General features: G+C 41.5%; 5 protein-coding genes across 5 annotated transcripts; 1 reads left to right on the forward strand and 4 right to left on the reverse strand.

Moving 5' to 3' along the window:
• Positions 1-10,742: 10,742 nt before the first annotated feature.
• On the forward strand, positions 10,743-13,536 carry LOC108595119 (pro-resilin). Its single transcript, XM_017980281.1, has 2 exons — positions 10,743-10,885; positions 12,540-13,536. The coding sequence occupies exons 1-2, from the start codon at positions 10,880-10,882 to the stop codon at positions 13,197-13,199; spliced, it is 666 nt and encodes a 221-aa protein (XP_017835770.1). The 5' UTR covers positions 10,743-10,879; the 3' UTR covers positions 13,200-13,536.
• Positions 11,707-12,489, reverse strand: LOC108595120 (casein kinase II subunit beta'). Its single transcript, XM_017980282.1, has one exon. The coding sequence runs from the start codon at positions 12,410-12,412 to the stop codon at positions 11,765-11,767; it is 648 nt and encodes a 215-aa protein (XP_017835771.1). The 5' UTR covers positions 12,413-12,489; the 3' UTR covers positions 11,707-11,764.
• Positions 13,537-13,700: 164 nt separating the features above from the next.
• LOC108595868 lies at positions 13,701-14,331 on the reverse strand. Its single transcript, XM_017981160.1, has 2 exons — positions 14,297-14,331; positions 13,701-14,237 (listed from the first exon to the last, which is right to left on the reverse strand). Exons 1-2 carry the CDS (start codon positions 14,306-14,308, stop codon positions 13,701-13,703), a joined length of 549 nt encoding a protein of 182 aa, XP_017836649.1. The 5' UTR covers positions 14,309-14,331.
• Positions 14,332-15,048: 717 nt separating this feature from the next.
• On the reverse strand, positions 15,049-16,962 carry LOC108595083 (phosphate carrier protein, mitochondrial). The gene is made up of 4 exons (XM_017980234.1): positions 16,813-16,962; positions 16,224-16,421; positions 15,396-16,160; positions 15,049-15,325 (listed from the first exon to the last, which is right to left on the reverse strand). Exons 2-4 carry the CDS (start codon positions 16,402-16,404, stop codon positions 15,159-15,161), a joined length of 1,113 nt encoding a protein of 370 aa, XP_017835723.1. The 5' UTR covers positions 16,405-16,421; positions 16,813-16,962; the 3' UTR covers positions 15,049-15,158.
• A 665-nt stretch (positions 16,963-17,627) lies between these two features.
• Positions 17,628-22,809, reverse strand: LOC108597453 (VWFA and cache domain-containing protein CG16868). Its single transcript, XM_017984018.1, has 5 exons — positions 22,397-22,809; positions 21,589-22,333; positions 20,864-21,532; positions 20,216-20,809; positions 17,628-20,160 (listed from the first exon to the last, which is right to left on the reverse strand). Exons 1-5 carry the CDS (start codon positions 22,742-22,744, stop codon positions 18,122-18,124), a joined length of 4,395 nt encoding a protein of 1,464 aa, XP_017839507.1. The 5' UTR covers positions 22,745-22,809; the 3' UTR covers positions 17,628-18,121.
• Positions 22,810-22,823: the final 14 nt, after the last annotated feature.

Here is a 22,823-nt window from a genome sequence, read left to right on the forward strand (position 1 = left end):
CGCTAAGTACATTAATCATGTGGCAAGATTTATGGCCACGCAGCGCCCACGCCGTTGAGCTGCAACGCACGTGTGGCTAAGTACATGCCCATACTCCCCCCACTTCCCCACCCCCAAGTGTTAAGTATGCAAAACGCCCACTTGTTGCATTGTTGTTGCAGCTTGTTAACAGTTAGCTCAAGATTAGAAGCGTGTGTAGCAATGAAGCTCGTGTAGCAATCAAGTTACTGCTGCTGCTGCTGCTGTTGCTGTTGTGGGTGGGCTGCCAAGAAGTTATAGCTTGATTACGCATACAACATGTTAAACAGTTTATATGTTCATACATATATTTATGCTTGCCAGCTTTTCAAAGTTAAAGTTCCGCTTTTGGCAGGCAGCTGTCAAAAGGCACATGGTCAACGAGCTTGGCCAGCCAACTTGCCACACAGTTGCAACTCGCAACCAGTTGCAGTTCAACTGATGAGTTTATTAAGCTGCCTGGCAACAACTGAAAATAAAACATGACATGTGGCGCACACTTGAAGCATGTTGAGTGCTTTTAATTACTAGCGCATCCGCTTAGAAGACATCCGCAATGCAGTTAAGCACATATTTGATTTACGCGCGGCTATTAGCTGCCAGTTGCAGCCAGAGCCACAGCCACAGCCAGTTGCAGTTGCAGTTGCAAGTGGCTGGCAAAATGTCATAAGGTTAATTGGATTGTGGCAGCGGAGTGAGCGATAAGCATGAAGAAGTCTTTGGCAGGAATGTGAATGTGTGTTGTTAATTAAATGATATTAAATATTGTTTGTGCTTTGGGTTTTGTCTAGGAAGTTAATAAAAATTTTCTCACACGTCACGCATACGTCACGTTGTCCCATTAGCAAATATTTAAGCGTTTCACGCATGCTTTAAATTTGCATAAATTATGCGACTTAATTGCTACGCTTATAAACGATTAATCATAAGCACTTTTCGCTTTTGCTTTTTTGGCGCTTCAACTTGAACAATTTGCAGCTTCAACTCCCTTTGAGGAGCACTCTGCGGTCGGTCTTGTAAAAATAATCTGCAAATATTCGCATAGCTATAACTATATATATATTTGATATGCCTCGGGGCAACACTTTTGTTGCTGCTGCCTGGCCCATTTTACGCTCGATTATGGTCGAACAAAAGGCCGCCAAAAAAAACCAAAAACTGAAGGCAAAGCCATAGAAATTTCTCAGGCAAACAATTGAACTTCAAACGTAATTAATCGCAGCTGCTTGAGCTTCAACTGGACAACCAGCCACGCTGTCTATGAAAGCAAAAGTGGATAGACGAAACACCTTGATAACTGTTTATCGAACTGCTGCTGACTGCCGCAAAGGGTCTGACAGTTTCAGCCTGCAATGCGCTGCTGTTGAGTGCCACTGTCTTCAATTATGTCATTTTAATGATTATTTGTTTATTGCATAAATCAACAAACAGCGCACATAGGTAAATAGGTACGACCTTGCCTATAAAAATAATCATAAAAACTGTATAAAGTAGCTGAAAATTGGTTTGACGACGACTGCTGCACTGTGTTAGATAAAAGTGAATGTTTAATGATGCTTCACTTGCGTTGCGACGACTCGTTGTGCCAACAAATTCCCAACAAAAATATAAGTAAAAAAAATAATAAAATAACACAAAATACAGTTAACATCATCGATTGTTCGGCTTACCATTTGGCAGATGGTCGCGATTACGCAGCACAAATCCACGCCAAACAACCTGGAGCAGCAGCAGCAGCAACATTGGCGGCGGCGGCGGCAACAACAACAACCAAACAATGTTAGAAAGTCAACGCTTTGCTGCGGATGTCATAAAGAGACGGGGCTCACTGCAGACAAGACCTCAAGCCTTTTATGTCTAGGCGCCCTAGTGCACCCACAAAACAAAAGTGTTGCATGAATGAAACGAGCAAAGCATCAGCAGCAGCAGCAACAACAACAAGACGAGTAATTTGGATATTTTAATTAAGTGTAATTAGCTGTAGCTTATGCTAACGCCTAATTGTTTATCAAATTGATTGAATTGTCGATTGCAATCAATTTGAGCTTGCCAAATTATAAAGAGTTCAATCTACTTGGGCTGTAATGTTGCTTACATGAATTGCGTTTTTTAACAAAAGTATTATTTTCAATGTAATAGAAGCAGCTCATTAAAATTAAAATTACAGTAACAGTTATTTTTTCATTATGGTATGCGAAGCTAAAAAAGTTGTAGGCCATGTCAAGTCAATATTGATAAACTTTCAATTTTCTTGATTATTATTGTGATACATTAAATAAATTCATCGAGTGTCTCTATGCTCAACTTTATTGCTTATTACATTACTTTATTTTACATATTGCTTTCGTATTCAATAAAACTTATTAACAACTGAATACATTTCAAAGTGTTTTGTGCTTGTAAATGAAACTAAATTGAATTCACATATAGCCGCTAAACTTTTGAGTAGTCAAGACTCTAATGCGCAGTTGCTTAATCTTCTTTCTGCCGCATCATGGGGCAGTGTATTTGGCTGGCCATTGTTGCAAGTGTTGCATTTTGGGGGGTGCCAATTAGAGCGCTATTTAGTGTCGCATATTAACTGTCAAAAGCCAGAGCTTAAAGTTAAAGCTAACGCTACATTCGAATTCGAATTTATGCTCATTGTCAGTTCAAAACAGCAACAGCCAGTGCAGCTTCAAGCTTGTGGCACTTGTGGCACACACAGTGTTGTGAAAGAATTTGCAATAACTAAATCGCAAGCACATAATTTTCGCAATCTAATGCGCTCATCATTGCATAAATTCTGCAAAAATCATATGTCAAACACTTAAAAAATGTTATAAAATGTTGCTGTTGCCAAACGCGCCTCCCCCAAAAAAATAAAAACCATCGACACATTCACCTAATGCTGCCACTGCCACTTCCTCATGCTCCTCGCTTGTGCCACTTGCCGCCGCCATAATTAATCTGCTTTATTGTTGCTGCTGCTGCTGCTGCCTTCGACAAATAAGTTTCAAAAAATAAAAAAAATAAAAAACAAATTTGGGTTACATTTGGCAGCTTAAAGACAAACACACTTGGACACACTTATGTATGTGTGTGTTGTTGTTGTGGCTTCAATAACTTGCAGCAACATTTCAAATTGTTGTTTTTATTGTTGCATGCTTAGTTCTGGGTTGAAGTGCAACAAATTCTTTGTGTTCAACAACAATTGTTTAAATTGTTTTCAGCAATTTGCATACAGTAGCTAACACGTTTGGGGTTTTTAGCTTTTTTCAAGTTGAGGGGCTTAACAGGGTCAGCTGCCAACAAATTATTCAGTTATGCATGTTTACACATGTTGATTGAATGTCTCTGCATTGTTGGCGCTTAAGAACAGCAACAGCGACAGCAGCAGCAACAACAACAACAACAACAGTTAACCTTCAAATAATTGTTGCAAATCTGAACCTTGCATTGAATGTTTGACATCTAAGGCTAACTTGGAGTTGCAATTGAAGTCATTTAAGCTAAATTAGTTCGTTTGCTTTATGTTTATAAAATATTTTAGTACTGTTTAGCAATTCTATAGCTGTTTGAAATATTAAAATTGCAACATAATTGCAGCACAAAAGGCATCTTAATTCATAATAATTATAAGAAACTGTAATATTTACTGCACTCAGGATCGTAAATAATTTGCTTAGCACTGAGCCGCTGACAGTCGAATACGCGTTAGCTTTATGGCTAATAGCGCAATATTTGGCAAACTCCTTGCGGCAACAGCAACAATAAAAGCCAGAACAACAACACGAACATAAATCATGCTTTGCAGCTAATACGTGCATATCTAATTACCCAGAGAGGAGGCACACATTCTAAAAGCAAAAACCACTGAAAAAGAATTAAAATTAAAACAAAGCATTGGACGCAGCCGACAGTGCCAGACGCTGTTCAAAGTATTTGTAAGTTAAACCAAAGATTTTAAAACAAAGCTTTTTTAATTGAACGGGATATTATTATCAAAAACCTAACATAAGCTGCTTAGTTTCAGTTTTAGCTCTTCATACAGACCCACAACAACAATAATAATATATTTTATTATTTCATACTATAGGACCCATCTCGACATTCTTCTGTGCAGAGTCTCAAGCAACAAAAACTCAGTCAAGACTAAAATTGCAGGCAGTAAGCAGCACAGCCCACAGCGTTAGCAGCCCACAAGCGCTTGCAACCTGTAGCATCACGTTGCAGCAACAACAGCAACAGCAACACCAACAACAATCATTGTTGCCATCAAATTGTAACAATTTTTCACCTGTCGCCTGAGCTGAGCACATGATTATTATTACATCAGTAGAAATAACATAAATTTTGGCCTACGAATCGTGACAATAACAGCAACAAAGGCAACAACAACAATAACAGCAGATTACAACACATGCCACAAGTTGTTGCAAGTTGGACCCACAGCTGAATTCAATTTAATGGCCGCAGCAGCATCTTCAAGGAAGCGGCGAGCAATGCGTCTGATTTATGCTAGAAAATATATCATAATTTAATACACAAATTATTGTATTAAAATTCAATAAATATTTTTTTGATTGGAAAGTAAAGGGAAAATAAAGGCTGCAGCTTTAATAAATTATAAGTAGCTGTATATTTATTTAAAAGCAATTAGTAGCTTTATTTTATTTACAAGTACAACAAGTTGACACTTTTTAATAAATGATTAGTCTTATAACTTAAAAACATTTGTGATTAATAGACATTAATTCAATTTTTGCAGAATTTATTTAATTTTAATGAGATCAGCAACAATATAGTGAAGAAATTAATCTTCAAACTTAAGTTACTTTTTTGGGACTTTCCAATAAAGCGCTAGAAATTAAAAAACATTAAAATCAAATTACTTGATGTACTCGCAATAAAATATTTAATGATTGCTCAAGGTTAAGCTACAAAATATTGTAAGCTCTTATCGCAAATTGCAATTGCGTTAGGGAAGCATTGTAAATAAAAAAAAGTGGCGAAATTTTTATTTTTATGGTTTGCTAGCATAACTAATCGCTTTAGAGTAATCGTCAATAGTGAGCTACAAATAGCTGACGCCGGACTTTAAAGGCCAAACAATTAATTATGTGCAACAATTGGCAACAATGCGATGAGGGCGATCGAACACCAGCAGTGCCAACAACAATTCGATTTAAATTGATGCAGAAAATAAACGAAAAAAAATGATGAAGAAAATTTTATGTTTGTCGGCATGTTATTGAACTGAAATTGAAATGAATTTCAAGGTTGTTGGCAACGACAAGAGCAGTAGCTGCAGCTTTCGGATACATTAATCAAAATTGCAAAGCAAACAGTTTACACTTGGAGTTCGAGTAGTATATTAACAACATAATGATGAGCGTTTACATAAGCACTTAATAATGCCCAGCAGCCTAGATCTATCACAATTATCGTTTGCTGCCATTCTAACTGTACTTATATGGCAGATCGACAACAGTATTGACTGTGTTGAGTGCAGGAAAGTCTGCACCTTGACATTTTGGCTAATAATGTTGGCTTAGTCTTTGCTAAATTGCCTTCGTGATAGAAACAAGTGTAACGGATTTGCCGTCACTGTACGTGCACTGCTTGCTTTCGCTAAAAGCTGGTCACACTTTTAATTCTTGCACAACCAGCTGTAGCTGGCACACAAAAGCGAAAGTAAACAATTGCTTAAAGCAACTTTGGTATTTACATATATATTTAATTTATTTTGCTGTTTAATAAATGATCTTAATTATGATTTGTTAATTGTTTTATAAACCGAAATCCAGCCCGCAGCTTTTGCAGCACATGCACCGTGGGACTAAATTGCATGCACAATAAATCATTTTAAGCATAAAGCATAAATAAATTCAGCATTAAAAATAAAATATAAATATTTAAAATAGTTAAAAGTTCAATTTATGCGGCTCAATAGCTGCCACTGTGCCTAGAGTAGCGTTCAATTCATTATAAATTGTTAACATCTTCGCTTTGTTGGTATTTTCAACGTATTTCAATGTCAATGTGCTAAGGATGAGGCCATTGCCTAAGCTCTGCTTAGCACTATAACCTTTTTTAATGAGCTCTCGCACTTGTACTCTAACGTACTTGTTATTGTCTTTGTTGTATTGACTGATCTGTATTGTTGTAGTGATGACGCGACGACGGCGACGGCGCTGTGGCGTCATTAAGGCGGAAATGCTTGCAGAGCAAAGTGTTTATCAATATATCAATAACTGACGCAATTATCGTAATAATTATTTATAAACTAATGCTTTGTACATGAGCAGCGTCTTCATCTACATACAATTGTTGAATGTGGGTAGGCCGTAAAATGCCAATCAAAGCAAGTAACGAGAGCGGCAGCATCCGACGAGAGTATACACTTTGAAGCAAATTCCATAGATTGCTTTACACTTTGTCAACAATTAATAGCACTAATAAATATACAGCCGTAATTTCTGTTTATGGCAACAACAAAGCAAGCGCAACAATACTATATCCAACTATATATACACTTTCTGTAACTCAGTCTACGTAATTTTTGAATAGCATTTTGTCTCTTTGTTGAGCCACATGCAATACACATTTGCTTTAAGTTTGAAATTATAAAAGTGTACAAAGACTAAAATTATGGCGGAGCAGCTGAAGCAAATCAAAGTGGAAGTATATGTTTGTATGTGACCCACGCAGTTTGCCTAGGAGGATGTAGTGTGGTTCAAGTTGTTCTTACGAGTGGCGTCAAGTTGCCAGAGCAAACACATGTGCCAGATCATCAAAAAAAAAACCCAAAACTCCACTTGGTATGTGGACTTTGCTTTGTTACAAGCGGATTAGCTTTAACCACAACAGAAAGCCACAAAGGCAGCGGCAGCGGCAGCGGTTGGCAACTATGAAGACAGAACTTGGGCAGCAGCACAGCACAGGGCACAAGACAATGGACCATTCATTGAACTGCTAAAAAGTTTACAAATTGCCGGCCAAAAGGCGCAATTCAATTAGGCTGCTGCCTCACATGAAGCACGCATGCAACATCTTCGGCTGGGGCAGCTTCTAATGTTGCTCAAGCTTATTTGCGCAACTGCCTCTGCCCCAGACATAATCATTTCAATTTAGTTGCTGCCGCACTTTAACCAAACGCCGACTGACTTGGAAAAATGAGTTGCCACTCAGCCAAATTTAGTGGGAAACTATTTCCATGAGCCATAAAGCATACTCAAAGGCGTGTGTAGACACAAATTGCAATTGTGTTTAGACTGTTTTCGTGGTGCCACATCAATCATAGGACCGGCAGCTGTCAAACTGATGAGACACTAAGCCAAAATTGTTCTGCTTTAATTGCACACGGCGCACACATATTTTAATTATTGATGCCATGCAGCACTTAAGCCAACTAATTTCAGCACATTTAATCACTTTATGTGCAGCTCTCAACGCGCGCACTTCAGTTCAGTTTCGTTGCTTTAAATGCCAGAGGTCCAGGCTCTAGACTCTAGGCACTCAAGTCGAGCAGCTTTTACTCTGATTCGCTGCGACCTTCGAGGCAAAACTAAAGAATGCTGTCAGAACGATCTGGGCACATCAAAACTACAAAAACAGTCTTCAAAGCAGTGAGCGATGCCAACAAGTTGCACGAATTTTAATTACATATGCTAAATTTGCATGCAGCGCTTTGCAGAGCTTGGCGCATGGACAGTCACTCAAGCTCAAGCTAAATGTCCAAGCATGCCAAAGCGATCTTTAGAATAGAATCAAGAATGATCAGAGATATACTTGGTCCCCCTATGTGTATTAAATCCTTATTCCTTTGATAGCCAGCTGAGTATTAGGATCTAGACGAGAGTTTCATTGTCAGCTCTTAGATTTCAGATTTCATTTTAGATATTTTATTTGATCATGCTTGACTCGCACATACTTAGCTAAGCTTAGAAATGTTATTTCTCTCCTCACTTCTTAAGAAATTAAAAATAAATAATATAGCAAATAAATTCATAGCCTGATCAAACTCTAATTAGACTGTCTACAAATGCACTAATAGCTCTTATTTTAACCACAAAATAGATAATGAAGCGTTGACTATTAATGCACATTAATTATGGTATCATATTCAATAAGCACTTAGCAGCTGGCTTATTAGAGATATGCTATGCTCAACAATCAAAAGATTGTGTTTTAATTATGGTATGCTGCCCTTTTAGCTGTTACACTCGTTCTTCAATTGTAATATGACCTTGTAAATAGAAAATATGTTGCGGGTCTAAACAATAAATAAATGCCACATTTAGAGCTACCTCCCCCCACTCCCTTGCCACGCTTTAGCAGCACATAAATATAATAATCATCTTCATCTTCATTATCATCATCATCATCATAATGCTTATGCTGAAGCATATTGACGTGCGCTGTAATTTACATCGAGATGCCTTAATTGATTTAAAGCTTGTGCGCTCGAATGCAGCGCAAAACAACAAAAAATTATCGCAGTTTAATTTAAATTATACGTTCCACTCGTCAACGTTCTAGGTTACAAAATACACACACAAATCGAGTTACAGATATTATACAACTATTTCAAGGTGAACTCTCAAAACTCAAACTCAAAACTCACAAACAGAAATTACAGATTTTCGTCTCGCACTTGGCGCATCATCAAGTGACCGAACTGAGCGCAAGAGAGGGGGCGGGGAAGCTGCCAGCAGCATTACGAGCACGTTCAATGTAAATTAGCTTATAAATTTGAATGAATAAATATTTATTTATGCAGGAAATTAAATGATTTCTTAATGTGCTCAACAATGAAAAATAATAATATTCTTCAAAATCATTTCCTTAGGCACTCTTAAGTGCTATTGAATGAATACATTTTGTTACAGAATTGCCAAAAATGATTAAAGCAATTAAAAGTTTTATGAATTTTTTGCATTTAGGCATAGACAAGGTCACGCTATTACTTGCAAATTTTCTATAGGTCAGACGCTTAAGGAAGCATTGGACTTTGCGATTTAAACAAAACTGAACAACAAGCCTTGAATGAGCTGAGCTCATTGTTTGCTACGTGTTGCACCTTATAAATTTTATAAATTGTTTATAGCGAATTTAATAATGCGTATTTCAATGCCTGTTAACCTGTGTGCTCTATAATTACAAATTTATTGTGTTTCAAATATCAAATGTGAAAGTCAATCAGCTCGTGCCCAAAGCGCGTTGCATGAGTAATGTCCATTATCTTTTTAAATCAACAATACATAAATAAATAAAAAGCGTTAATTTACAATTTAACAGCATTTAAAGTATTTGCAGATCGTGATAACCGCTACGCCCACCTAGTTGAATAATAAAACAATGAAATATTGTTGTTACAATTTTTCAAGTGCTCGCCGAGTTTATTATTTTTATTTCTTTGGCGTTTATGCAACTCGCGCTTAAGCGAAAATTAGCTGATAAATTAACAAAAAAAAAAAAAAACGCCACGACCTTCGCTGCAAGTTGAGCCATAAATTTCAACTATACAGTATGAGCTTCAAAAATGATTAACAATTATGTTTCAGCGCACTTGCTACACATGCTTATGTCTTATTATAATTAAATTCTTGAGGCGCTTGCCACACTGCGAAAAGCTCTTTACACATATGCAAATTGCACATTATAATCTGAAATCCATGTCAGCATCTGATGAGCCTAATAAATCGCTCCCAGCCACCCCCAGTGAGGCTCATTAAAATTTTATGTCTGTGCATTAAATATCTAAAACTAATCTTTGTCAAAAACGAAAATCCCACGCCCAGCTAATTTGTTGTAAAATTGCAAGCAAACAAACAAAACAGAAAAAAAAAATCAACGACTTGAAGAATTTTGCGTTTTGTCTTTGGCAACACATTTGTGAATTGCATGCGCAAGTTCGTGTCTTAAGTCTTTTGTTTTTGGCTGACTGTTGCTGCTGCTATGACGAACACCGCGCGACTGACTGAGACTCCAAGCAGCCTGCAGATGATGCGTACAGTGGCACTGGCAGAGAGCCAGGCCCCAGTTCCGCTCACCTGCCTAAGCGAACTCTTTCGCCCCGCTGCCGCTCACGCTGCCTCTGCCGCATCTAAAGCCCAGCAGCGGCAATAGCAGCAGCAGCAGAAGCAGACGTTGCGGCATGACTAATCCCATAACAAATAAGTGTTTTTGCTATTACATGACAACAACAAAATGTTATGAGACTGGCTATGGGTACGGGTATGGGTTAAGCATCCCCAGGAGCACATGCACTACATACTCCCGCGTCGCTCATTTACCAATCTACATGTGAATGTGTGGGCTGCTCTGTGTCTGTGTGCGACGCTCATCTTCAGCTGCGTCGCTTCACATCGTCAAATGTTTGGCGCTACAATTTCGTGTGTGTGTTTTTTAAGGTAACTAGTTTACTATAACACTAAAGCTGCTGCTGCTTCGTCTTTATTTTTTTTAAGATTTGCTCACGAGCTCGCAGCGCTGAGAGCACTCGTCTTACTGTTGTTGTTATTGTTGTTGTTGCTGCATTATTTTGTAATGTATTTTTGTATGTTGCTTTGCATTTGCTACTTAGAGCTGCTAGAGATAGAAAAATTTGGCGCGCAATTTGTTGTTGTGCCGACGTCGACGCCAGCTGAGGCAGCGCGACTGGCGCGACTGCAGGCACAGTTCAAATATAAATACTGGCCTACGAAATTGTTTCAGTATCACAATCAAGTCAACCATCTTCGCAAGAAGAACCCACCAACCAACCAACCAACCAACCAACCGACTAACTTAAAAACAATTAGAAAAATCCAAGTGACAAGCTTGCACTAAAAGTTACGTGTGTGTACAAAAGAACCCAAGCAAGTGACTAAACAAAATGAAGGTATAGCATACATATCAAAAACAATAAATATAAAAAAAGTGTTGTGAGTGTTGGAGCCAAAAGGATTAAGGATTGTAATACATTTTCAATTATTTGTAGCATTCGCAAAAATTCAAGTTTGCAGCCATAATTAAGCAAGCAAATTAAACAGTTGTTGCTGTTGAGCTGTAAATTTTTAGCTGTCGTCCCAAACGAAAAGTAAATGCAAATAAATTAACATAAAACAAGCAAACTTACAAGCAACGATGCAAAGATTAGTTAGACTTTCCATTTTGCAATGTGTTAATTAAACGCATGTACTAAGTAGCGCTGCCCAAATAGGGTATACAACTGCAAAATTAAAAAGTCAATGAAGCATGCAAGTCATTGAAGGTCTTAGGCACAACACAAGCAAGCAAGCAAGCAAACAAACAAACAAACAAGCGAGCAGACGAGCAAATGAACAGCTGCAAAAACAGCAAAAAAAAACCAACAACAAAAAATGTGTTGCAAAAACTTGCAGTTGCAACAGTAGCCAAACGGAAGTGCTGAGGAAGCGCACAATGGTCAGGCTACAAAGCAACATTTCTACCACAATAAAAAAAAAAAAACAACTGCAACTAGGCGTATACTTAACATGCCATAGTCGCTGTTGCAGCTCGCAGCTCGCAGCTCGCAGTTCGCAGTCGCAGTCGCTGCTTATGCAAGTCAACTGCAATCCCTTCACTTTGCTGTTGACCCAATTCACAAAATTTGCATATTATACTTACTTAGCATGGCTAAATGCTGAAGCGTTAATAATAATAATAACAACAACAACAAAGCGCAAGCTTTCATTTGCAGCAGCGCAGCATGTCCAATAATGTTGGCAAATTTTTAATGAGATGAGAAAAAAGCGAATTAGATGCTGTCGCCTTCAGCTGGCTGCACGCGATCCTTGTTGCCAGTGGCTGCTGGCAGCTCCGAGCGATAGGCCAGCTGATGTATCTTGAAGCCGTAGAGTCTGCCGATAAACTTTTGCTTGCTGCGCTTGGGTCGCGCCTCGGGCTTAACCATGAACAGCATGTGCGGAAAGCCAGTGCCAAAATAGGCGCCATCCACAGACGCATGCCGCGTCGACTTGGGCACATAGACATCCGCGCATTTGGGGCAGTAAATGCGCACCATATCCTCGCCAGGATTGTCGCTCAGGCCAATGGGCAGCACGGGCTGGCGCTGGCAAAAGACGCGCGGACAGATGCCAAAGGCGCCCTTTTGATACTTATCCAGCATCATATCAATACCACGATTAGTCAATATAAAGCGCGCATGTATCAATCCATAAAGTTTCTCAGCGCTTTGCTCCAGCTCTGTATCCGTATCGGAAGCAGAGCCTGTGTCCAGATCGAGTATGACTTCCAGTGCGCGTCTATAGTTGTCCACATTCGTGTCTAGAAAGTTCAGATTGAACTTGTCCTGTATGTAATCCTCGTCCACTTCGCAAAAGAATTCATTGCCACGCTGCCTGCAGAACCAGGTTATCCATGCGCCGGCCTCCGAGTCCGTCATAGCCCAAACACAAATATAAACAACGCTACAAAAACTAAAACAGCTTAAAATTCACACTAAACAATTTGTCAATTCTTTGAAGCCTGCTTTAAAACTAATATTTGTATCTTTCCTTTTTTGGTTGCAGTGCTTTACAACAGTTGCGCTGCTTGTATGCCTGGCCGCCTGGACGAGCGCGGAGCCACCAGTGCCGCAAAACCAGTATCTGCCACCCAATCAGTCGCCCCAGGCGCCATCCAACAACTATCTGCCGCCCACGCAAGGCTTCCAGACGCCCTCCAACAACTATTTGCCTCCTCAGCGTACCAATGGCGGCGGCGGCGGCGGCGGTGGCCAGCAGCCCAGCAACAGCTACGGCGCTCCTTTGCCAAATAGTCAGTATGGCGCACCCGCTTTGACTGGCGCCATCTTCAAGGGACAGAACGGAAACTCAGCTGGCGGCTATGGCGGCGGCAACAATGCCGGCTATGGACAGCGCGATGAGGAGCAGTACGGCCCAGCCAAGTACGAGTTCAAATATGATGTGCAGGATTACGAGTCTGGCAACGATTTCGGACACATGGAGTCGCGCGATGGTGATCTCGCTGTTGGCCGCTACTACGTGCTGCTGCCCGATGGCCGCAAACAGATTGTGGAATACGAGGCCGATCAGAATGGCTATCGCCCAACCATCCGCTATGAGCAGGTGGGCAATGGCAACGGCAACGGCAATGGCAATGGACGCAATGGCGGCGCTGGTGGCTACGACAGCAATGCGCAGCAGGGCAAGTTCAATGGCTATCAATAAGCAGATCTAAGGCCTCTATGCTAATTTCTAGTGTTTCCAATTTAAGTCGACCCTCTGTGTAAACTATACTTGTCTACCTTGTTGTATTTTATTAGTTTTTATCATAACTCTCAACTGTCCTGTACTGAGTCCCACTCCAGTCGCCCCGCCGCCATTTTTGCCATAGCCTGGCGCGTTCTTCTTCTTGCCTTTTGTTTGCAACTTCCACTAAACATTTGCCGAACCTGTTTTGTTAAGCATTCTTCATTTTGTGTTAGTCTTCACACATGTACACACACACCCACACACACACATACACACGCACACATATATAATGTTAAATTAATGTTAATAAATAAACAAGCATTTTTGTATAAAACAAAGTAAAAAAAAACACAAGCATTGTTTTATTTAAGCCCAGTCAAAATATAAAGATATGATAGATGGTCAACAAAATTTCCAGTTGATCAACATAAATATTCCCATGAATTTAAAAAGATTATTATTATTAGACATAAATCATTATTTAACAGTTTTAAATACATGTTTGCAAAATCTTTTATTTACAGCTTTTACTTCAAAACGCTGTCCTTGTTGATTATATTTGTAAACAGGATCCTGCAGCTCGCCCACTGTGGAATAACGCAACTGCGCAGTAAAGCCTTCGCCAGTAATATCCTTTGCATCCTGCACAGTGCGATAAATGACGCGCTGCAGCTTATTATCTGGCGATACAATATAGTAACGCCCGGCCTTAGTGTCCGACTGCAAGTCGGCAGAGTTTGAAGTATCTTCCTCGTGGGGATATACTATGCGAAAGCTGTCAGCTTGAGGTGCGCCATATTCGTTAGCAGGTAAAGGCTGCTGCTGCTGCTGCTCCTCTGCTGGCAAGTAGTTGCCGTTGGGAGCCTGCTCCACTTGTTCCACGCGTGCTTTGCTTATTTCCACGCTATATCCTGTGCGTGTCAGATTGAAAGGCACGCTGGGGCGCCAGCCAGCGGCTGGATATAGCGCGCGTTCAGCTTGCAGGCCCAGCACGCCAACAGCAAACAGCAATATCTATAAATAAAAATATATTTGTTTTAATACAATTTCCAATTGGTGTAAGTCACGCGCACCTTTAGCAACATTTTACTTTAGGCTTTGATTGCCAACTGTCATGTAAGATTTTGCAGTTGCACAGTTTTATATCAAAATATTGTTTATTATATATGCAACACACGCAACTGACACACATGCATCTGTTGCATCTTTGAAGCACTTTGTCACGTACCTGCATTAAATATATAAAACTGAGCCAAAGTTTTGGCCATGTTGACCTTCATCAATGGATGAGCACACAATTGGCAGCAGTTCAATATTTTGACATCTGCTCTAGTACTTACAGTTCACTTTATACACAAGCTAAGCTTGATTTAAACAAGTTCAATGCCTTGTTATGGACCTTACACAAAAAGCTAATGAGCGTATCTTATTAATTAACTCTTTGCCTATAAAAAAATTTAATTAAAGCCGATTCAATGTTGTTAATTTATCAGGCATATTAATTTTCTTTAATTTCCTGATTACATTTATCATATAAATATAAATTGCAAATTATGAATAAATCAAAATAAAACACTCACTTCAAAGTGCGCGCTGCTAGCATTTAAAAGCAGCGCGTGCGATACGTTAAGCTTTGAAATATATGATGTCAATAATTAATATATATGAAAACTTGCATTATTATGACTGTATTAATAGTTAACATACATATCTAAACGGCTTGCTTAACCCATTTGGCTCTTGTTTACGTTGGCTACATCTATAATCAATTTAAATATTAAGCTTAAGTTGTTTAGAATGATTATACTTTTTAGAACCGGGCATATTTCTTTTGTTTATAAATTTTTATTTTTCATGTTGCCTATACAATTTTGCGATAATTCGTTCAAACACACTGTGCACACTATATTTAAATATGGTTAACTGCTATTTTGTTTACTGTCCGTCAGTGATGCCGAGCTTCTTCTTCAGCGACTCGGGCATATCTGGTGGTGGTGGGCGTGGCATACGCAGCATTACCTTGACAGCGTCATAAATGAACCATTGGGCAGCAGTCAGAGTACCAATCATAACAATCCTAGGCACCAGTCCACCCCACAAGCCTATTAAAAATATAAAAGCAATTAAATAAATAAATGGGAATAATGGCTAATGAGAGAAGGATGTACTCACCAGCCCATCCTAGCTTCTTGGCCACATCCATAGCGCTAGCACCCTTGGCCTGGTTCAGCTTGGAGACGACCGTATCAGCGGGATGTGAGACAATGGCGCAGAAGACACCAGCAATGTAACCAGCGGCAAAGGTGACCACCAGCTGCTCGCCCTTGGTGCAATCGGCACGTGGCTTGGGCACAACATACTTGTAGAGCAGTTCAAGTGTGCGCTCAAAGCAGGCGAACTTCATCATGGTGTATGGAATCTGTCGCATCCACAACGGCACGAGACCCTTGTAGAAGGCACCAACGCCCTCCTGTGCTGTCATCTTGGGCAATGCCTCACGCAGCGTCTTGGCAAAGCCAGGCGTCGTCTGTATCTTAACCTTTGCCGCCTCCATAGGAGCCAGGGCAATGTCAGCAAAGAATTCGGCAGAGGCCGAAGCGGCCAAATAGAGACCAGTTCTGTAGAGGAAGGCGTTCTCCTCGCCAATGGCATTGGCGTACATGACTTTGAAGACCTCGTAGAGACCGAACTTGCACAGACCCTGCATGGAGTAGCCAATGAAAGTGGGCGCCCAGCCCTTGGCCAGACCCCTGGCACCCTCCTCAGCCACACTGACACGGAAGCCATTGAAGACGCTCTTGTATTTAGCTGGATCCACCTGCAAGCGGCACTTGACCAAATCCAGTGGCACCACCATAGTGTGAGTTGAGCCGCAAGAGATGATACCGCCTAGACCGCACAGCAGAAAATAGTGGTTGGAGCCAAACTCACAGGAATCTATAAAGAAATAGCCACACTTAAAATAGCTGTTAAGGAAAATTATTAATATTTTCAACTCACCACCCTGAGCCGCAGCTGCAGCAGCAAAATTGTGATTTGGTGCAAGTTGACGGGATGAAACATCATTGGAGAAGGATGTGATGTTGGTGCTTGGTGCGGGCGTGGCGGCCTGGCAGTCAGCGCTGGAGAATGGCGACTTGAACGTTGAGTTCTGCGCGGCCTCGATCAAAGATTTGAACATATTGGCTAGTGGGGATGCTATAGAATAAAAAAAAAGAAGAAGCACATTATAAGGTTAAGGTTACGCCTAAGGTTGAGGTTGATGATGTAATCTAATTGTAGTTAATTATTTATTTAATAATAAAAGCAAACTAACTACAGCAAATTGAAATATTTTATTTTATTTTATATTCGTATTGTTTATTAAATAAGTAAATTTACTTGATTTACTTTACAGCTGATTGCCTAAACTCACATAACAATTTGGCATTGATCTTGCCTTTAATTGTTCACATGCCACAATTTTTTACATAACTATTGTTTTTCAATTCATTCACACATTTTTTATGCATTACGTAACTTGAATATTGTCCAAAAAAAATTTTAAAATTCTTTGCAAATTATGAATAAATCAAAATAAAACACTCACTTCAAAGTGCGCGATTAAGGAAATTTAGTTAGCTGAAGTGTTGCTGAAGTAGCAAGTTATAGTTGTTGTTTTTGGGAATTTCAAAAAAGTTTTGAACCCAATAAAGAACAACGTTCGTAGTGCGCCAAACCAGAAAACCAAATGCAACTCAACAGCTGAAATTGCTAGCCAAAAGCCTAAACGAAAGATTTTTTGCTCAAATAGGGCTGTCAACTGCATTCAAAATGTAACGGTTAAATGCGATTATGCAAAGACAAGCTAGATAAATTATTATAATGAATTGCTTAATAAACTAATAAATTGCATTTGTAAATATGATAAGTAAATAGAGTTTTCAAAACTATTTTTAAATATATACGAAACGGTTGTGTCTTAATTGGATTGACCTGACAATACCCATGGACGACGCCAGTTTGTTATTTATAAATCTACGAAAATTTTGGACACAGTCTATTGAAAAATGTATCTCATGTGAGTACGAGTACTTCGTTTTGTTGTTTTGGTGTAAAAATAAATTCATTAACGCGTCATCAGCTGTTTTTTAGACGCAAAGCAAAACTCTTGGTCCACTCTCTGAATACAAAGATATTTGGTTATATTAGTAGCATGCGAGGGCAGTTCTAATTAGTACATATTGTTAATTTGCAGTCTTTATATTTAATAGATGCTGAATAAAGATGAATATAGAAAACAATACGTTCTTTAAAGTTCCCAAAAGTATTTGATTGTTTATTTAATTAATTCCCAATTGAATTATAGAAACTGAGCGATATCATTGTATCTACAATATATTGGTTAGTTTATGTTGTAAAATTTAAACATGTGTGTTTTTTTATTGGAAACGTTCAAGTTATGGTATACATATTAAAATTATGAATTAGTAACCTCACTTTACGGAGTTAGGAGCTATTACAAAAAGGTATACGCTCTAGTTACGTATCGTATAATAAGTACAATTAATTGTTGTTGTGGGTTGACTTAATAAATAAATGCTATAAAATATTGGAAGTAGCTGCATAATAATACTTTTCGCTGTAAATTACAATACATGGACATTGGCAGTACAAAACAAAAAAAAAAAAAATGGCAGAGCAATTAACAATCTAAAAGACTTAAGTTTAAATATTGGCTGGCATAAGTTTTCCATTGCAGTTGGTTTTTTTGATAAGTGTGTGTATGTTTGTGTGTCAGTTGAACTGCGTAAAATATAAAACTAATTATATATAAAATACATATAAATTGGCAAACAAGCGGACGCCTTAACATAGTTAAAACTTTAAACTTAACAAGCTAATTGGCGTAACTGCAACTACGACTCGGCGGTTTCCATATGCCGATGTACAGTGACTGGCGCCAGTATATAATGCGAGCGAGGCGTTTGTGACTGCTGCTCGTCCCCCTCCAGTTCCAGCGGCAGCGTTGTCTGCCCATAGACTGCGCCCACACGGCAGGGCGAGGGCGTGGCCTGTTGCTTGTAGCGCTCCGTTTTATTGGCAGGCTGATTGCTTAGATACGGATGAGTTTGGCTGCCTTGCTGGCGATTCGTGGGACTCGATATGGATGTGGATATGGACATGGTGTCCGATTTACTATGCCGCTTATCATGCAGCAGCAGCGGCTCCGCCAGCGTAAAGCACTGCTGATCAGAGCTATCCTCGTGCGGCGTCATCGTGCTGTAGCCATGATCCGACTCGCCATTGGGCGGTCTTCTGTAGTAGCTGCTGCCGCTGGACACATGATATGGCGAAATGTCAGCCGCATGCATCAGCTGACGCTGGGCAGCAGCATGATCATATCCCAGTGGCGGCTCATCGTGCGTCTGGCAGTCATCGAAATTGAAGCGTGACAAGGGCAAGCCATAGTTCTCCTCCTGCACAGAGTCCACATAGAACTGCTCCTGCGCCTGTGCATCCAGATTATGACGATAGCAGTAAATGGCAAAGCAGATGACCACAGCCAGCACCACAATGGCGCCACCGAGCGGTCCAAAAGCAGAGTAGGCATGCTGCTCACGTTGCGGATTATGCGCCGCCAGCTGCTCCAGCTCGTCCAGCTCACCGTAGGGCGTCTGCGAGGCAAGCACGCCATTAAAGCAGCCCGCTTGCGTGGCACAAAATGCAGTGCCAAAGCTATTGCCCTCCACATCCTGTTGACACCACTCACAGCCCAGCATGCCCAGACACTGCTGCTGCGTGACGTGCGTTTCACAGGCAGGCGCTGCCGTCGGACAGCTGGCCAGCGTATTGAGCAGTTGACTGTTGCTGGGCAGCGCCAGGAAATGTTCACTTGGTGGCGCGCAGTAGGGAAACTGTTGCGTATAGTTGGCACAGTCATCGTTGGTTATCATGGGACACTCGCAGGGGCACTCACAGTCCGTCTGATCCATGCGCTTGCAGTTGAGACAAACGCGATCAATGGTGCTGCAGGGGCAAAAGGCGCCGCCATCGCAGCTGGAGTTGAGCACAGCGGCAAACAGATTGCTGCCGCGCAACAAGGCAATGGCATACTTGGTGCGCTCGCCATGCACCACATTGCCCAGTATGTTCACTAGCGAGGTGTTGAATGCATAATAACGCTGCAGCGTGCGATTTTGATAGCTGGCGCAGCCCAGTTTGCGCACCAGCTGTGCATGATTGAGCATATCGTTGGCCAAATAGGACTCCTTGTGCGTCAGATGCTCATGCGGGCGACGCTGATTGCGTGCGCTGGTGGATACCTCCAGCATGCTGGGATGAGCCAATAGATAGCCCTCATGTTCGAACAGCAAGCACTTCATATGCGGCAGCTGGCACAATGGCGTGCTGTCCAAGATGAGGCGCATATAAAAGGCGTAGGGCACATCCAAAGCCACGACGGCGACGGGACGATCCTGTTGCGCTGAATGCAAAGCGTGCGCCTTGCCCTCGAATATAGTATGCGCTATGGTAATAATATAGCCTGCACCGCCTGCATCCAGATAGGGCGCTGTGCTGACAATGCGTCCAGGCTGCGCCATTGCCTGCCTAAACCAGGGACGTCGTGTGGCATCGTAGCTACTGCTCAGCAGGCAGCCTGGATACAGCAAGAGCACACCGCTAACGCTTGCTATATAGCGTCTTATAATGTGTCCACGCAGTGCGCCACGTGCATCCTGATGACGTCGACGCAGCTGCTGCATAGCCTGATACAGCACGCTCACATCATGACGTATGCGTGGACGCAGCCCAGGATTGGCCAGCAGACCGCTGGAGTCACGCAAATAAGGCATTATAGACTCCACGTGCAGTTGCTGTGTGCGCGGACGATTGTTGTGCAAAAAGGCAAAAGGCGACTCAAAGGCGGCGGCGCTCAAAAATAATGTAGGCGCATCTACAAGAAATTAAGTTATAGTATGCTTATGTTTTGGAAATCCAGAACTGCTTACCTAAGGTGGCCAGTTGTCTGAAGTAACGACAGGTTTTGGGTGCGCCGCTGCTGCCGCTCTGCAGCAAGTCCAGCCGATGGTACAACAAATCCATGCTGTCGCCATAATAGCCCGCATCATAGTTAACAACAGCTTCGTTCAGATTATAACGTTGCAGCGCTGCTGTGGCATTATGCAAGGCGCTGCCGCTAATGCTAGTGGTGCTCACCAGGCACAGCACATAGATGCCCAACACGGATTGCCAGTAATAGCTGCGCTGCAGCTGCTGCTTGCCCAGATGCACGCTTGTGCTGGCATTGCCACGTTCCTCCTGCAGCATGCGCTGTCGTATGCTAAGAAAATCCGTAGCATTCTCCAGACAGGCTATGTTCACTGGATAGGCGGTTTCGCGTTGGATGAGCGGTCGTGGAAAGGCTGGATGTGTTAGCGTATTGCCGCTACTGCGATCCAAAAGAAAAGCATAATTAAAGCCCTGCTTAGCAGCTGGCGCAGCATTTGGATAGTTCAACAAATCCTCCAGCAAGTCGGCCAGATATAAGTTGACGCCCACAACGCCATAAGGCGGCACAGCATGTGTTATGGACACAAGCACATCTGCAATATACAATTGTTGTTATTTAATAGACACAGCTGTTAGCAATAACTTACCGCCGCTGTCTGCGTCCACCACTGGAGCATGGACCTCCAATGTATCGCTTAGATAACGCTCGTTAAACAGCTGAGTAAAGCTGCGACTGCTGGCACGTGGTATGGTCTCCGCGTGCATTTTGTTCAGCACAAAGAAGCGTCCGGCCAGCTGCGCCTGCTGAGCTGTCGTTAGCCAGGCGCTGACATCGATGTCATACTTGGTGTAGTTCTGCGTAGCGACATCGCTTAGAAATTGCTTTTCATACATAATGCGTTTCTCGTCGAGCACTACAGCACAAGTGTTGATCATTATGGGGGCCTGCATAAGACGCTGCCCTGCCGCCACTACGCGTAACACATGCATAGCATCGGACAAATTGTTAAGCAGTCCACGTGTCACATAAATCAGTTCTATGGGCTGCTCGGCGCTGTGTATGAGCTGCGACTTTTGCAGACGCTGCAGCATTTGGAAAGCATACTCAAAGCCCAGCGTATGATTGGTAGGCGCGCGTGCCAGACTAAGGTTATTTATATAGGCAAGTATCTCATCTTTATGTGCGCGTGTCGCGCTATAAATGCCATGAGCAGCAGCAGCGGGATATGCATCTAGAAACATAAAGTCGACCTCGTTGGAGACCGTGACCAATGAAATATAATCAGTATCCTCCAGCAGCTGCAGCAGTTCTTGAACTAAAATATAAATGCATTATTCAATTGTTTCATAACGAGTCTATAAATTAACTTACTAAAACTCTTGGTTATGTCAAAAAGCTCTGCATTCATCGCAGAACCCACATCTATAAGCAAAAGCACAAACTTGCGCTTAATGGCCGAGACGTAGAGTTGACGAAAATGCGCATTGACTGGTGCGCCATCGCTATTGGACAAGAAATATATATGTTTAAAGTGGCTAATACTATTGCTGGGCTTGTTGTTGCCGCTGTACTCGGGCTCGTTAGAGCTATGACTTAGACGCTGCCTTAAGATCGATAGCTGATCTGCTATGTAGCTATTGACGGCTAGAGAACGCGCATTGTTTTCATTTAGAAAGGTGCCACGTGCCGACTCATCCGATTTGAGATAATTTAGTATCTGTATCTGCTGCTTGTTATAGTGTATGGCGCTCGTCTCATACTCCGGCTGCCAGTTTTCAATCTGCGTATTCAGATAAAGATGCATATGCTCATGACTGCCAGCGCTACTGCTATCTGTCTCATCCAACTCAAAATCGAATTCATTTTCAAGCTCATCATCACTTTCATCGTCGTAGTTATGCTGCTGCAGCAACACTTTGCTCAGATTGTAACGCAATAAATCGCGAAGATCCAGCACCACATGTGTGGCACGCTGCAGTTTGCGTCCCAAGCGTTGGCCAAACACCTGCAAATCCTGCTGCAGCTGCGGATTGGACAGCACACTCTCATTGCCACTGCCACTAGGCGATGGGCGCGTATTCACTGCGCTGGTAAAATGTATGGAATCAAAGATTTCCTAAAACAGCAAATATAATTTAGAGCCAACTCTCTTCTTTGCATTGAAAGCCGAGACGCTTACCTGTATTTTGGACACCTGTATTTCCAAGTTACGTATGCTGTGCAGCTTGCTCTCTAGGTTCTGCCGCAGCTGCACAACGTTTTGCTGATTGTAGTTTATAAAGAAGACACTGGCTGCTGACTGCTGGAACGGCATGTAGCCACCATCGGCATTGGACGTAGGCACTTTGTTGCTGTTGTTGCTAGTGTTGGTTTCGTTTGTTGTGTTTTTGCTTATGATTAGAGGTAGAGGAGGAGGAACATGTTCGGCACTAGTCACAACGTTCGAAAGTATGTGTGCAACTGCCGCCAGGAGCAGGAGCACCGTGTTGTTGTGCCACATTATTGCTGCTTTCCTGGGAAGGCGCATGTAGGCAACAATTACCGCGTCATTTTTCACAAATTCCTTGTTTTTCTCTGCTGTTCTTTCTTTTACTTCTTTTGCCCAG

Source organism: Drosophila busckii, chromosome 2R (genome assembly GCF_011750605.1).
Source record: "Drosophila busckii strain San Diego stock center, stock number 13000-0081.31 chromosome 2R, ASM1175060v1, whole genome shotgun sequence".
In the NCBI taxonomy this organism is placed as follows: domain Eukaryota; kingdom Metazoa; phylum Arthropoda; class Insecta; order Diptera; family Drosophilidae; genus Drosophila; species Drosophila busckii.

What these genes read in the sequence shown, in the direction of transcription:
- LOC108595120 (XM_017980282.1), bottom strand. Translation starts at nt 12,412, where the DNA reads ATGACGGACTCGGAGGCCGGCGCATGGATAACCTGGTTCTGCAGGCAG.
- LOC108595083 (XM_017980234.1), bottom strand. Translation starts at nt 16,404, where the DNA reads ATGTTCAAATCTTTGATCGAGGCCGCGCAGAACTCAACGTTCAAGTCG. An exon ending in TGCAGCTGCGGCTCAGGGTG is followed by an intron (nt 16,161 to 16,223) that starts GTGAGTTGAAAA and finishes ATTTCTTTATAG; the next exon opens with ATTCCTGTGAGTTTGGCTCC. An exon ending in CAAGAAGCTAGGATGGGCTG is followed by an intron (nt 15,326 to 15,395) that starts GTGAGTACATCC and finishes TATTTTTAATAG; the next exon opens with GCTTGTGGGGTGGACTGGTG.
- LOC108597453 (XM_017984018.1), bottom strand. Translation starts at nt 22,744, where the DNA reads ATGCGCCTTCCCAGGAAAGCAGCAATAATGTGGCACAACAACACGGTG. An exon ending in GGTGGACGCAGACAGCGGCG is followed by an intron (nt 20,810 to 20,863) that starts GTAAGTTATTGC and finishes TGTATATTGCAG; the next exon opens with ATGTGCTTGTGTCCATAACA. An exon ending in CAGACAACTGGCCACCTTAG is followed by an intron (nt 20,161 to 20,215) that starts GTAAGCAGTTCT and finishes AATTTCTTGTAG; the next exon opens with ATGCGCCTACATTATTTTTG.